Here is a 13342-nt window from a genome sequence, read left to right on the forward strand (position 1 = left end):
CTTCACACAATAAATGAATGATAAAATGAACCAGTTGGCTACAACTTGCTTGGAGTTATATTACTACATGTCTTTCTATTGGTGTGATTAACCTCCGTAGATTGCAGGAGACTTCCCCTACCCCACTACAATAACAGTAAAATATTAATTTTGTCAGCTGACAGAAGAAAACATTTATGGTTTAGTGGATTTATTGTACTTGTGGTTTACTTTTAAAACCAAACAGTCTGGCATGGTGCACTTTCTAGCCTGGGACTAGCATAATTGCATACATTGGCATCAGCAGCCCGTACAGCACTGTATAAATTCCTACATTCTAAATTAGACAGATTACTATTGTCACTTACAATACACCAGTGACCTGGTGAAGGTCCAGCCTTCAAGCTATTATTTTTGCTGTGGAGGTTTATTTTGTTTTTAAATATTCTTAGGGGATTATCATTGAAACAACCTATGGAAAAAATGCAATGTGAAGTACTAATTACAATAATACTTCGCATTTTTAACACCTTCCTTCTAAAGATCTAAAAGTATTTTACAATCAGTTAAGCCCAAAAACACCCTTGTGTGGTAAGTATTATCCCCTTTTGACAGATCAGTAAATTGAAGCAAAGAAAGTTTAAGGCCCAGATCCTCAAAGGTATTTAGGCACTTCCATTAAAATTAATGGCAAAGTGCCTAAATACCTTTTCAGGATCTGTGTCCAGGTCACTTGCCGAAGGTCAAACAGTAAGTCGGTAGGAGAACCAGAAATAGAACCCAGATGTCTTGATCTCTGGTCTCATGCTCTGAATTCTAGACAACACACCCTTTCTCCAAAATATACATTGTTTTAATGACATGCATAGTTTTGAAAAAAGTTTTCCCTTATGCTTTGTACTTTATATGTAGCTGTTAACCCCCAATAGTCTGGCTGTACCAATAGTTTAAAATTATCCTTGATAGTAGTACATTTAAAGTATAGCAGAGTTCAAAGTTTTGTGAAAGGTTCTTTGTATTTAACATAATGCTACACAGTCACAGATGTAGCAACTGAGTTCCCCGCTGGTGGTATGTGCCTGTTCCAATTTATTTTCCACATTTCATATACACCCTTCCTCTGTTTGTTTGTTTTTCCCTCCCCCAGGTTATGGTCACACTGTGCCTTTGTCGGATGGAGGAAAGGCCTTCTGTATTATATACTCCGTCATCGGAATCCCCTTTACGCTGCTTTTCCTGACAGCTGTGGTGCAGCGTATCATAGTCTATGTCACTAGACGGCCTGTACTATATTTCCACATTCGCTGGGGCTTCTCCAAGCAGATTGTTGCCATCATCCACGCAGTGATTCTTGGGTTTGTTACCGTCTCATGCTTTTTCTTTATCCCGGCAGCAGTTTTTTCTGTTGTGGAAGATGACTGGAACTTTTTGGAATCTTTTTACTTTTGTTTCATTTCCCTGAGCACCATTGGTCTTGGAGACTATGTTCCAGGAGAAGGTTACAATCAAAAATTCAGAGAGCTGTATAAGATAGGAATTACGTGTAAGTACCAAACTAACGATTAAATAATAGTAATTTAGCCAATGGGATTTCTACGTATTAGGTGCCTCTTTCTCCCCCTCCATATTCTTTGGTTACCTTACCTATTCATCTAGGCCTTATGCCCCCTATTGGTTGTTAACCGTGATATATGGGTTCTTCCTCACTCTCCCAGCCCCCGTTAAAAGCACTAATCTGAATAGGGAGTTTGTTAAATGAAGATTTGTTTGATAAGGTATTAAAGTTTTTAGCTATCTGGGCTGGAGGTTTTTTTTCCTCTTCTGTGTGTTTCGTTTTTTTGTTTGTTTGTTTTTTAATTTTTGTGTGTGTTTTAATATAAACTGAAATAATGTCTTGCCAGACAGAGATTAATACACCAACCTGCATCCCCAGTACAAAAACCCCAAGTGCAAATTTGGCATTAATGCTGTGGCAGTCAAATAAGTGATAAGGAGCAAGATAATTAGTTAGAACTAAAACTGGTTGAAATTTTCCGAACTTCAATTTAAAAAAACAAACAAACACTTTCTTTGAAATTTCAAATGAAAACCAAAAAAGGGACAATGTTCACAAAAATTACATCTAGTTTTTCAACCAGCTCCATTTATAACATCCTTTAAAAAGCTGTGCAGACCTCTCAAAAGCCCCCATTAGTCCGAGTCAAAAATTTTCCAGCAGAACTGTTTTCCACCGGAAAATGCTTGATTCATCAAAATTGAAACATGGAACATGTTGATTTTGAAGAAATTTCGTTTTGGAGGGAAAAAATCAGCATTTAATTTTATGTTTTATAATTTTTATTTTAGTTTTTAAAAGAAATTAAGAAAACAAAGTAAATACAAAAGTATAACAATTTACTGTTTTAAATGTTGACTTTGATTTTGATATTTGGGTCTTAATGCATGTCACTGCACGTTTCTGAGCACATTGCTCTTGCACATGATGCTGAAGATTAGCATTTGGTTTTGGTGTTTGTCAATTTACATCACAGCTATATCACTAGGGAGCCTGTGCACTGATGGAATAAGAAAGCAAAAAGGCTTTAAGCTCAGTTAGGAAGTGGCTTGCTAAGAAAGAAGAGGCAAAAACAAATCTCCTTCTTCCAAATCTGAACTGCTGGTCTTATTATTTGTAATACTCTAGTGCCTGGGAGCCCTAGTTATGGACCAGGATCCCATTCTGTTAGGCACTGTATAAATACAGAACAAAAAGATAGTGCTTACCCCCAAAGAGCTTACCCCCAAAGAGCGTAGTCTAAGTATAAAAGAAGAGACAACATAATGGATACAGACAGATGAGGGAGTACAAGGAAACATTGAAACACTATTGGGTAGCATGACAGGCAATTGTCTTGGTGTACCCACAGCCTAACTGTTGGTAAGCTGCTTGTGGGCATCATGGAAAAGGAGTTTTCAAGAGGGTTTTAATGGAGGATAATGAGGTAGCTTTGTAGACGTTTTTGCATCTTTTGAAGCCTTAGCACCGGAGAACATGTGAAGGGGTGTGTTTAAAAACTTAACAAGTAGGCGATGGAGCTGCCATGGGCTAGATCGGAGGCAGGAGTCAGTATCTTGATAGCGAATGAAAGATGATAGGGTGGGGACAAGCCATGAAGGGCTTTGAAAGTTAAAACAAGCAACTTATGCTTGACGTGATAGAGAAGGCGGAGCCAGGGGAGGGAATGTAAAGAGAGGGGTTACGTGGTCAAAGCGACGGCCTGGGAGAATGGTCTGTTGCAGCAGCATTCTGAAGGGATATGAACAGGGCAAGATTCTACAGTAGCAACACAAGGGTGCACATCGTTTGCCTTCAAGCTTCATGCCAGGCAATCCTGAATCTATAATTAAAATGCAAACCAAGTCAAACACCTACCAAGTCCTTCCATCACTTTGATGGACTGCTGTGTACCTCCCGCACTAAGGGCATGATCCTGCAATCTTAATACAGGTGAAATTCCTGTTCACTTAAATGGGTGGCTTGCCTATATAGGGACTGCAGAATCATGCTTTGAAGATGCATTTTCAGAAGCAGAGCCTTGAGCTAGCCAGCAGTACACTTTATTTTTAACCTTTGTGGCAGTATGCCACTTGTACCCCTGTGGCTAAAGATCCCCCCAACCTCCCCATCCTGACTGACCCATTGGTAGGAGCATTTAATTATTTAATTACTGTGCACTTCCACAGAGTAATATGTCCAAGTGCATATGAAGAGACTTAGGCTACAGCTACACTACAGCTTATGTCGATATAATTTGTCATTCAGGGATGTGAATAAGCCACCCCGCTGAGCGACATGTTACACCAACCTAAGCACTGGTGTGCACAGCGCTATGTCGGCCGGAGAACTTCTCCCACTGATATAGCTGCCACCACTCAGGGGGTGGATTAATTAAGTCGATGGGAAAACTCTCTCCTGTCAGCTTAGAGCAGCTACACTAGAGAGCTTACAGTGGTGTAGCTGCAAGCTTGCTAGTGTAGCCATAGCCTTAGTAAATGACGGGCTGAGAGCCAAAATACAGTGTCCAAGTCTTTCCAAGAAATAAGGGGAAGACCTAGGGCTCCCAGTAACTCGTGTGGAAATTCAAATGGGTTGGGAAGCTCTGAAAGAATTATCTAGCTCCTAGTGCAGATTCACAACAACCTTGCCATTTTTTGCCCTATGTAAATAGAAAGGTATCTTAATGCATAACTCACTTAGTGATTTCATGAACTAAAACTTTAAAATGCTACATACATTGGAACTGTAGTGTTGGTTTAGATCAGCGGTTCTCAGCACGGGGATCATGGCCGGGGTGAAAGTAAAGCCGAAGACTTACTGGCATGGGGGGCCAGACCTCAGGCAGAAGGGGCGGGGTTGGGGGTCAGTGTCCCGCAGCCAGCCCTTCCACGCTGCCTGGCCTGCTCTGCCTGGGGCTCCAGCGGCAATCTAAAGAGCCCGGGGCTCCGGCCACTGCCCTGGGTCCTTTTAAATTGCTGGCCCCGGGGCGGCTGCTCCTTTTGCCTGCCCGCATGTCATTGACCGGGGGGTGGGGGATGCAAAAGGGGCAACAACATTAAAGTGCTGCTGCGGCAGCATTTGCCACGGCAGTGCTTTAAAGTCAGCTGGGTACGAGCCGGTACTGGCAGCCACTTTTTACCAGCACACTGCACCAGCTTACTTTCACCCCGATTATGACTTAAATTGGTTTGTAGGGGAAGAAATGTGGGGGCTGTGATATTTTATGCAGAATCTAGGCTTTCTTTATAAAAAATGGGGAGATATATATATATATAAAACTCCATTATAAATAGTTTAGTCCCCATAAGTCTGTGCAATAATATGCTGTACAGGATACTAATTATTGCAGCCCTTTACATTTGGATAGTGTTCTTTGTAACCAATATATATTGCATAGATTTGTAGGGACTGTGCTATTTATAATGAAGTCAATTCCTGCTGCCCTTACTAACACAAGACTCCCCACAGAAGCTGTACAATATTAATATGGGCACATGCAATAGTATTTCTGAATTACAAATCGTGGTGGCCTAGTTAGAGTATTTAGAATAAGAAATCCTTGTTGGACTATTTTCCTGGGAGTCCTGTTCAGGAAATTGGGTGTGTCTGTGTTTGGAGAGGAAAATAAAGAACATGATGGATTATTAGCCCTAGGAGGCCTGATTTTTCAGAAGAGCTCCAATGCAAGTCTATGGTCCGCCACAGAACCTCAGAGCATGACGGTTTTGCCTTACAAAAACAAAATCTCAAATATGTACAACATGCAACAAAAGTCAGTGGTAGTGTTTGTGTAAGTAACACCAGCAGGATTTTGCCTAATTAGTGTAATGTATGTAATATGTATACAGTCTTCATGGTTTTAATATGTAGTTCTTGGGGGGGAGGGGGATAGAAACATTTGTCTGTTTGCAAAGTGACAGCAGTGATTGTACACATTTACGTGAAATATTAGACTTTCTTTTACTTTTTTGCATACATTTCTAGGCTTTTGCACTTGTTTTATGGTACAGGTTTTCTTCATACATTTTTAAATTATAAGTATATACATAAGGAAAAGATACTTTCATGTTATATTGTTTAACAGTTCTGTATTATTGAACAGATGTAATAGCCAAATGACTGTATTGAACTTCGTAAAACTACTACTACTATTAACAATGTGCAATAGTAATAATGAAAAGAAGAATTGAAGAATGCACAGTTCATGAAATTATATATGGGATACATTATTATTGAAGTTATAACATTCTTATGCATTGCATGTCATTGCCTACTTTCCCATATGGAACACAATGAACTAAAACAATTAGCAAATTATTTCGTATTATAGCATTTTCTGTGGTAGGCTTAAAAAAAAAATACAAAGGGCTACATGCTCATCTGGTGCAAATTAGTTTTCTTCTGTCCCCCAAAATTCTATGCCTAGGACAGAAAGGAGGGAAAAAATAATAGTCCAGGAATTGTAGGTGGGAAAAACTCCAAGTTAGAGCTTTATCACACCAGCTTTCCCGGATAATGCTTCAGGCATTGTGTTTTTCTCTGAGCAAGCTCAAAAGCTTGTCGCGTTTTACCAACAGAAGTTGGCTCAGTAAAAGATATTACCTCACAAACCTTGTCTCTCTCTTTGTTTCTTGGGCAGGTTACTTGCTGCTGGGCCTCATTGCAATGTTGGTGGTTCTAGAAACTTTCTGTGAACTTCATGAGCTCAAAAAGTTTAGAAAACTGTTTTATGTGAAGAAGGACAAGGAAGAGGACCAAGTGCATATAGTGGAACATGACCAACTTTCCTTCTCTTCGATTTCGGACCAAACAGCTTCCATGAAGGAGGATGAAAAAGCAAATGAGCCTTTTGTGACTGTTCAACCTGCAACTTACTATGATGGCTGTATAAACAATTAATACGAGGGCATCCATACCAATATTATAGTGCACTTACATCATTACAGTAAGAAATAGAATGCCTCTTTATTTTTTGTGGGGAGGAAATTTTTGGAGAAGAAAGGAGACTGTGCTGCTTTAATCAGTATTCATCATTTCAGATGCTGAAAAGACTTCTGACACAAATGAATGTTGCTAAAATGGAGTTACACGGGGAGAGTGGGAGGATATGTAGCAGCTGGGAAGTAGTGCTTTATGCACATCCCTGTCCAGTTAGCAGCCCTATGGGCAGTGTGCAGTGAAAGCTGAAGTGGCCAGCCTCTCCACCATGTTTCTGCAGTGGGATCCTGCCCCATTAAAGTCAGCAGGGATAGATATGCTCCAGTTCAACCACAAGCTGCCGGGCTAGATGCAGGAATCATTGAGTGAAATTCAACAGCCTGTGTTATGCAGGTAGTCACACTAAATGACCATAGTGGTCTCTTTGGGCCTTAAAATTTGCGCCATGAGAGTTTTACAACTGACTTTAATGGACATAGGATCTGGATCCTGTAGCACAAGTAGCCATATTAAGACTGCCTCCTACATAAGAGCAGTACTAGGGAAAGCCCTCTCCCTTGCAGTGTGTGCATGCCAGATGGGCCATAACTTGGCTGTTAGTGTTCAAAGATGAATATCTTACTGTAATAAAGCAGCAAAATTAAAGTGTCTGGACTTAGCTGACATGAGAAGAATACTTGAATTTAATTACCTAAAAGATGCCATATGTGAGTTTAGTTATAGCTAGTGTTGAGCAGATTTTATACCTTTTCGGGGAAACTTTACTTTATGGTTTAAATCCATTAAATCTATATGACTAAAACTTATATTTAAGAAAATAGAGCTAAAGATTTTTTGTTAGGTTGAAGCATACTGTATTTGCATGTTCCCAACAAAGTGGCTATTTTTGTACCCAGCCTAAGTTAAAACAACTCTATTTATAATGAATGTTTAACTAGTATATGTGTACATATATACATAAATAAATATATTTATATACTGTACATATATTGTAGCCCACTATTTTATCTGATTTAGGAATGATATTTTAGGTAGATTTTTTTCCCCTGCTAGATTTTCTCTTTATAAAAGGAATAACTCAAAATTGAAGCACTAAAAATGTTGACTTTAAGATTTAAGAGTAGTGTACAAGGAACATTTCTACTGTTTTTCAGTGAAGTTTTTGAAGTTGATTGATTGTCTTCAGTACTTGAAAACACACAATTTCTGTCAAGTTGAATGTATTACTAAGCTCTGAAGAACATGACATGCATAGAAACTAAGTGATATGCAATGTGTGCACAAACTGCAAAGTACAGACACTTGATACTAAAGCACAGAATTAAATGTAGAAGAAAGAAGCTGAACAGTCTGCTGTGGTGTATGTGAATATACAATATTTTAAACGTAAAGTTAAATAAAAAAAGTTTGTGGCTTCTGGCTGCATGTACTTAATAGTGCTCAGTGTTTTCTTTAAGAACTTATGCACTGTACATAGATGACATATATGAAAAAAAATGCTTGCATAAGGCTAGATTGTGCCACCCTAACCCTGGTGAACACCTTCAATGGGACCATTCATTTTGAATATACTTGCCAACATGAATAATGAATGTACAATCTAGTCCTCTACTGATTATTTCTATAGAATAACATTTAGTATTTGAAACAAAAATAAACACACTTTAGAATAACAGCAAATAAAACACAGTAATGACATTTATTTTAGCATTTCAAAATAACTGATCTGTTAATTAGGGTTAATGCGAAAATGGTCATATCCAGTTATTATTTGTGTCTATAGAAATGTTCTAGTTCCTACAAGTGTCAAATAGTCATGTGAAACCAAAGGTAAATTAATGAATGAGGCTAACATGGTTAAGATAGGCTCTGGATTAGAAAAGGGAAAGATTCCTTTGCATCAAGGCCTCTTGTATAAATTGGAAATATGTTACTGAAGCTAATCAGAAGTCAGGCTGGCAGATACAAATTGAAATAGAGAGGAAGGGTCTGCATACATAAATGAATGATCTGCCAGGAGTGTAGAAGTCCTAAGAAGAGGAGTCGGAAGAAGTAAACACTTTATTTTTTATAGAGAAGAGAATAAGGTCCCATGGCTTCAGTCTTGCACCTACCGCACACCTCTCCCTGACTTCAGCTTGTACAGGCATATGTCCCATTTACACTAAGAAAAGCATTACTACTGTGCAGACGGCCATATTCTTTATCTTTCCCTTGTTTGTCTTGCACTTGAAAATGGGAATTGTTTGTCTCTAGGAACAACATTGTCAGGCTATTCTATAGCCACTTTTGTTGGGAGAAGTCTTGAGCAAAGTGATTAGTCTTAGAGTGAGCCCTAAATGTGCCAGGACTGTGGCTTTTTCTGATCTCTAGTGTAGGGAAGTTCCTCAGTCAAAATTCATTCTGCTGCAACCCTTCTGTCCCATTCCCCAAGAATTTCTCACTGGAGACTCAGTGGCAGCTTGTCTGCTGAGCACAGTTGTTGCAGAGAGAGACGCAAGTTCTGGGATAGCTAAGCTATAACCCACTGAAGGCATAAAGATTAGAACTGGGACCTTAACATCTAGCTAGCTAGACATTAATGTCCGAGCCATTGCTGTAGTATCTGATAGGGCTAGAGAGCCAGTGCACCCGTGTAATGTGCTCTTATCTATGTCCCACATACGAAGCAGGCTGATGCACATAGAATCACACAGAGATTCTATATAGCCACCACACTTTCAAGTTAATCCTAGGTACAGTTCTTGCTGTAACCAGCCCCCATATGCCAAAGGCATGGATTACTGTGGCTAGGTGGGATACCCAAATGAGAGAGGTCCCCTGGCCACCTGGAGATGAGGAAAATGATTTAGTCACTGCTGTTACCGGGCTATTTGGGAGCAGTCTGGACACCACTTTTCACACGTTGCCTCTATATAAATCCATGGTACGCCCACATCTTGAATACTGTGTGCAGATGTGGTTGCCCCATCTCAAAAAAGATATATTGGAATTGGAAAAGGTTCAGAAAAGGGCAAGAAAAATTATTATGGGTATGGAATGGCTTCCATATGAAGAGAGATTAATAAGATTGGGACTTTTCAGCTTGGAAAAAAGACAGCTAAGGGGAGATATGATTGAGGTCTATAAAATCATGACCGGTGTAAAGAAAGTAGATAAGGAACTGTTGTGAACTACTTCTCATAACAGAAGAACTAGGGGTCACCAAATGAAATTAATAGTCTGCAGGTTTAAAACAAATAAAAGGAAGTATTTCTTCACACAACACACAGTCAACCTGTGGAACTCCTTGACAGAGGATGTTGTGACGGCCAAGACCAAAACAGCGTTCAAAAGAGAACACGATAAATTCATGGAGGATAGGTCCATCAATGACTATTAGCCAGCAGGAGCAGGAATGGTGTCTGTAGCTTCTGTTTGCCAGAAGCTGGGAATGAGCGACGGGGAACGGATCACTTGATGATTACCTGTTCTGTTCATTCCCACTGGGGCACCTGGCACTGGCCACTGTCGGAAGACAGGATACTGGGTTAGATGGACCTTTGGTCTGACCCAGCAGGGTCATTCTTATGTTCTTATGAACTGAAAGCTCACCACTCCATATGATTAACTTTAACAATACTCATATTTTGATAATGAAGGCTTTGTTGTACTTATAAACCAACATCAGAAATGTTAGGTGCCCAGTCCCTAAATGAACAACACACAAATGCTGGCCCCACTGAAGTCAACAGTAAAATTCCCACTGATTTCACTAGGGCAAAGATTTGACCCTTAGTTCCAGATTCTGTTCTGTGTTAAATCGGAAGTAACTCAAATAATGTTAATAATATTACTTGAAAGCTACACTGTTGTAAAAAGAGTTTGGTTCTCACTCCATACGAAGTTAACTAGTCATGGTTATTGTAATATGCTTTTAACATAATATTCTACTAGATACACATATTTATCTTCACAGTTTACTAGTTCCATCAAATTTGTTTCACTTGGAAATAGTGATTTCTAATTGCAGTAGGGTCACTTTGACTTGATCTGAAAAATCACATGCTATTTAATGCAAATTCCACTTGCTGAAGTATGAGTGAGTGCTTTTTATCACTGGGGTCCTTTTTTTACCAGGGAAGATTTCTTGATCCAATTATCTTGAAATAGCATTATGTTTCTGCTGATGGTTAGTTCCATTGTACAGTGTTATTTTACTCATCATGATCCAGATACACCGCACACATCATTTAACAGACAAAGAGAGACTACCGTGCACCATGGAGGTTTTGGTTAAATGACAGACTGGATAATGAAGAGGCAGAACATGGGTGGGAACATGTGAAAAAGATGACAGTCGTCCGACTGAGTGGCACAATGTGAAGGCTTATTATGATGGAGCGCATAAATCAGAATGATAATGAATGTCATGATGACAACATGCTGACATTTTGCAAAGTGTAGCTCATGGTTTTAGCCTCAACTATTACATGGCTTTATTCCAGTGAGAGAGAAGAAAGTTTGTAGCTTGAGGGAGGAGAAAAGATATTGCTAACCCTTACCTGAAATGAAATTCAATGGAACCCTTTGATGGTGAATTTTTTTTTTCATAGAATAACTTCACTATAAAATGAGATTCACTATACCTGGAATTGCCATGTATATGTAGCAAGTCACTGAAAACATCTGGAACAGAGTCGCACAAGTTTTGTGCTCATTGGAGGAAAATGATATTGTTAAATGCAGTAAACAAAGAATTTTATATAAATGTCCCTCTATTAAGTTTAGGGGATAAATGATCAGGTTGCAAGAAGGGTAATTAAGCATCACAACTAATGGTTCTAATTTGGTCATACCTTTTAACCTATTGGTTTATTTAATCTGGAGTTGCTTACATTGTTAGATCCTTATCCCTGCAGATAATATAGTGATGCACTGAACAGTGTATTGGACACACTCGTTCTTTCTAAAGTGAAAAAGCCACTCTGCTGGGAGGAGGAAGGTTCACATAGCACAGTTGATCACTAAAGGCCCAGTTTTGTGTTCTGTTACACAGATGTAACACATTGATGGCAACAGAGCACAGACTTGGTCCTAATCTTCTCTTTCTTGGCGGTACTATAGGTAGGGAGGCTATGGGCCAGTTAATAGCAACAGGATTGGGAGTCTAGAGACCTGGTTTCTGTTTCCAACTCTGCCGCTGACTTTCTCTGTGATCTTAGCCAAGCTACATAACTCTTCTGCACTTCAATTTCCTCATTTGTAAAATGTGAATAAGGATACTTACTAGTGGATGAAAAGCACAGACCTACTTTATTATTTTTTTAATTTGTATTATGTACAGTAAGTGGATGGACACACCTCAGGAAGCACTACTCTCAAACTGGCAAGGTAGGTTTAAGAGGAGAACCAGAGCCCCTTATAAGGGGTGTGTGATGGGCTGTATACCCCTCATTGGCACTGAAACAGTTAAGAAGGTCTGGATAGCTCAGTTAGGGCACCTGGTAGCAACTACTGGGTATATCAGATTCAAATTAAGGATGAGATGTCAACTGAGAAGAGCAGGTGGTAAACCCAGGGGGAGTTGGCTAAGGGGTATCTCTCTTGAATAGGCATTGCTGGGGAAAAGCCAGGAGAGATACAGAGAAGCCACCAGGATGAATCAAGTTCTAGCAGTAAGTCTTGATAAATGGGCAGGATCTGGACCTCCAGAGATGAAGCCTAGGGAGATGTTCAGCTGAGGAACAGAGCACTGATGAAATGTAAGAGGAATGAAAGCTCAAGCCTAAGGAGGGCACAAGAGGTTAAAGTTTATATTTTTATTTGGAATTTGTTGGGGGGACTCCACTGGGAGCCTGGTAAGCACCTGCTATCAAAGAAGGTTGAACCCTTGGAGGCCATGGAGCCTGAGAAGAATATAGGTACATGGTGGCCCCAGGAAGGGCTTGAGGGAGAAGCCCGCAAGAGGAAGTGGTGGGGAGGGGAGTGTGAATACAGAGACCTGGCCTGCTCAATACAGGGTCTCTGGCTTGGAACCCCGAGGCATGGAAGGGACTGGGTTCCCCCAGAGGCCACTGAGAAGGTAGTGTGTGGACTCTAGAGAACAGGGGTGGAAGGTTTAATGAGTCTAGATTCGGATCAAAGACTTGGCATGAGGCTGTTAGACGTTTGTTGGTTGGACTCTGTAACCCTAGAAATGACCTGGCCAAAGGGCTGAGTCACAAGAAGAAGCAGACCACTGCTGGGCTGGAGTAGCTGTTGGCAGGAGATGGTAGATGAGGCGAACTTGCTATGCCATACCCAGTCATGAAGGGACACACCAGGGCTAAGCCCCCTCTTCAAGAGTGGGAAAGCCCCTGAGTTGGTTTTTAATCAGAGCATCATGGAACAATTTTACTTATCAATATGCCATATACAGAAGCAGTCTGATAAATGCTCATCACACGTTCTGTAACAAGAACATTCTTACACAAATGGATGGGCAGAAATTGGCCCAACAATAGCTTAAGGAGATAGCCTCTTCAGACATAAATGTTCATAAGAACAGCCATACTGGGTCAGACCAAAGGTCCATCTAGCCCAGTATACTGTCTTCCGACAGTGGCCAATGCCCCAGAGGGAATGAACAGAATAGGCAATTATCAAGTGATCCATCCCCTGTTGCTCATCCCCAGCTTCTGGCAAACAGAGGCTACAGACACCATTCCTGCCCCTCCTGGCTAATAGCCATTGATGGACCTATCCTCCATGAATTTATCAAGTTCTTTTTTGAACACTGTTTTGGTCTTGGCCTTCACAACATCCTCTGTCAAGGAGTTCCACAGGTTGACTGTGTGTTGTGTGAAGAAATACTTCCTTTTATTTGTTTTAAACCTGCTGCCTATTAATTTCATTTGGTGACCCCCT

General features: G+C 40.2%; 1 protein-coding gene across 1 annotated transcript in view; it reads left to right on the forward strand.

Annotated features, from left to right (window-relative positions):
- Window positions 1-7795, forward strand: part of KCNK1 (potassium two pore domain channel subfamily K member 1) — a 46564-nt gene extending 38769 nt beyond the window's left edge. Inside the window, exons 2-3 of the mRNA XM_074948857.1 lie at window positions 1127-1522; window positions 6156-7795. Of these exons, the coding sequence (XP_074804958.1) occupies window positions 1127-1522; window positions 6156-6415 (656 nt within the window). The 3' untranslated portion in view covers window positions 6416-7795. The remainder of the gene's footprint in view (window positions 1-1126; window positions 1523-6155) is intronic.
- The last annotated feature ends 5547 nt before the right edge of the window (window positions 7796-13342 follow it).

This window comes from Natator depressus, chromosome 3 (genome assembly GCF_965152275.1).
Source record: "Natator depressus isolate rNatDep1 chromosome 3, rNatDep2.hap1, whole genome shotgun sequence".
Taxonomy (NCBI): Eukaryota; Metazoa; Chordata; order Testudines; family Cheloniidae; genus Natator; species Natator depressus.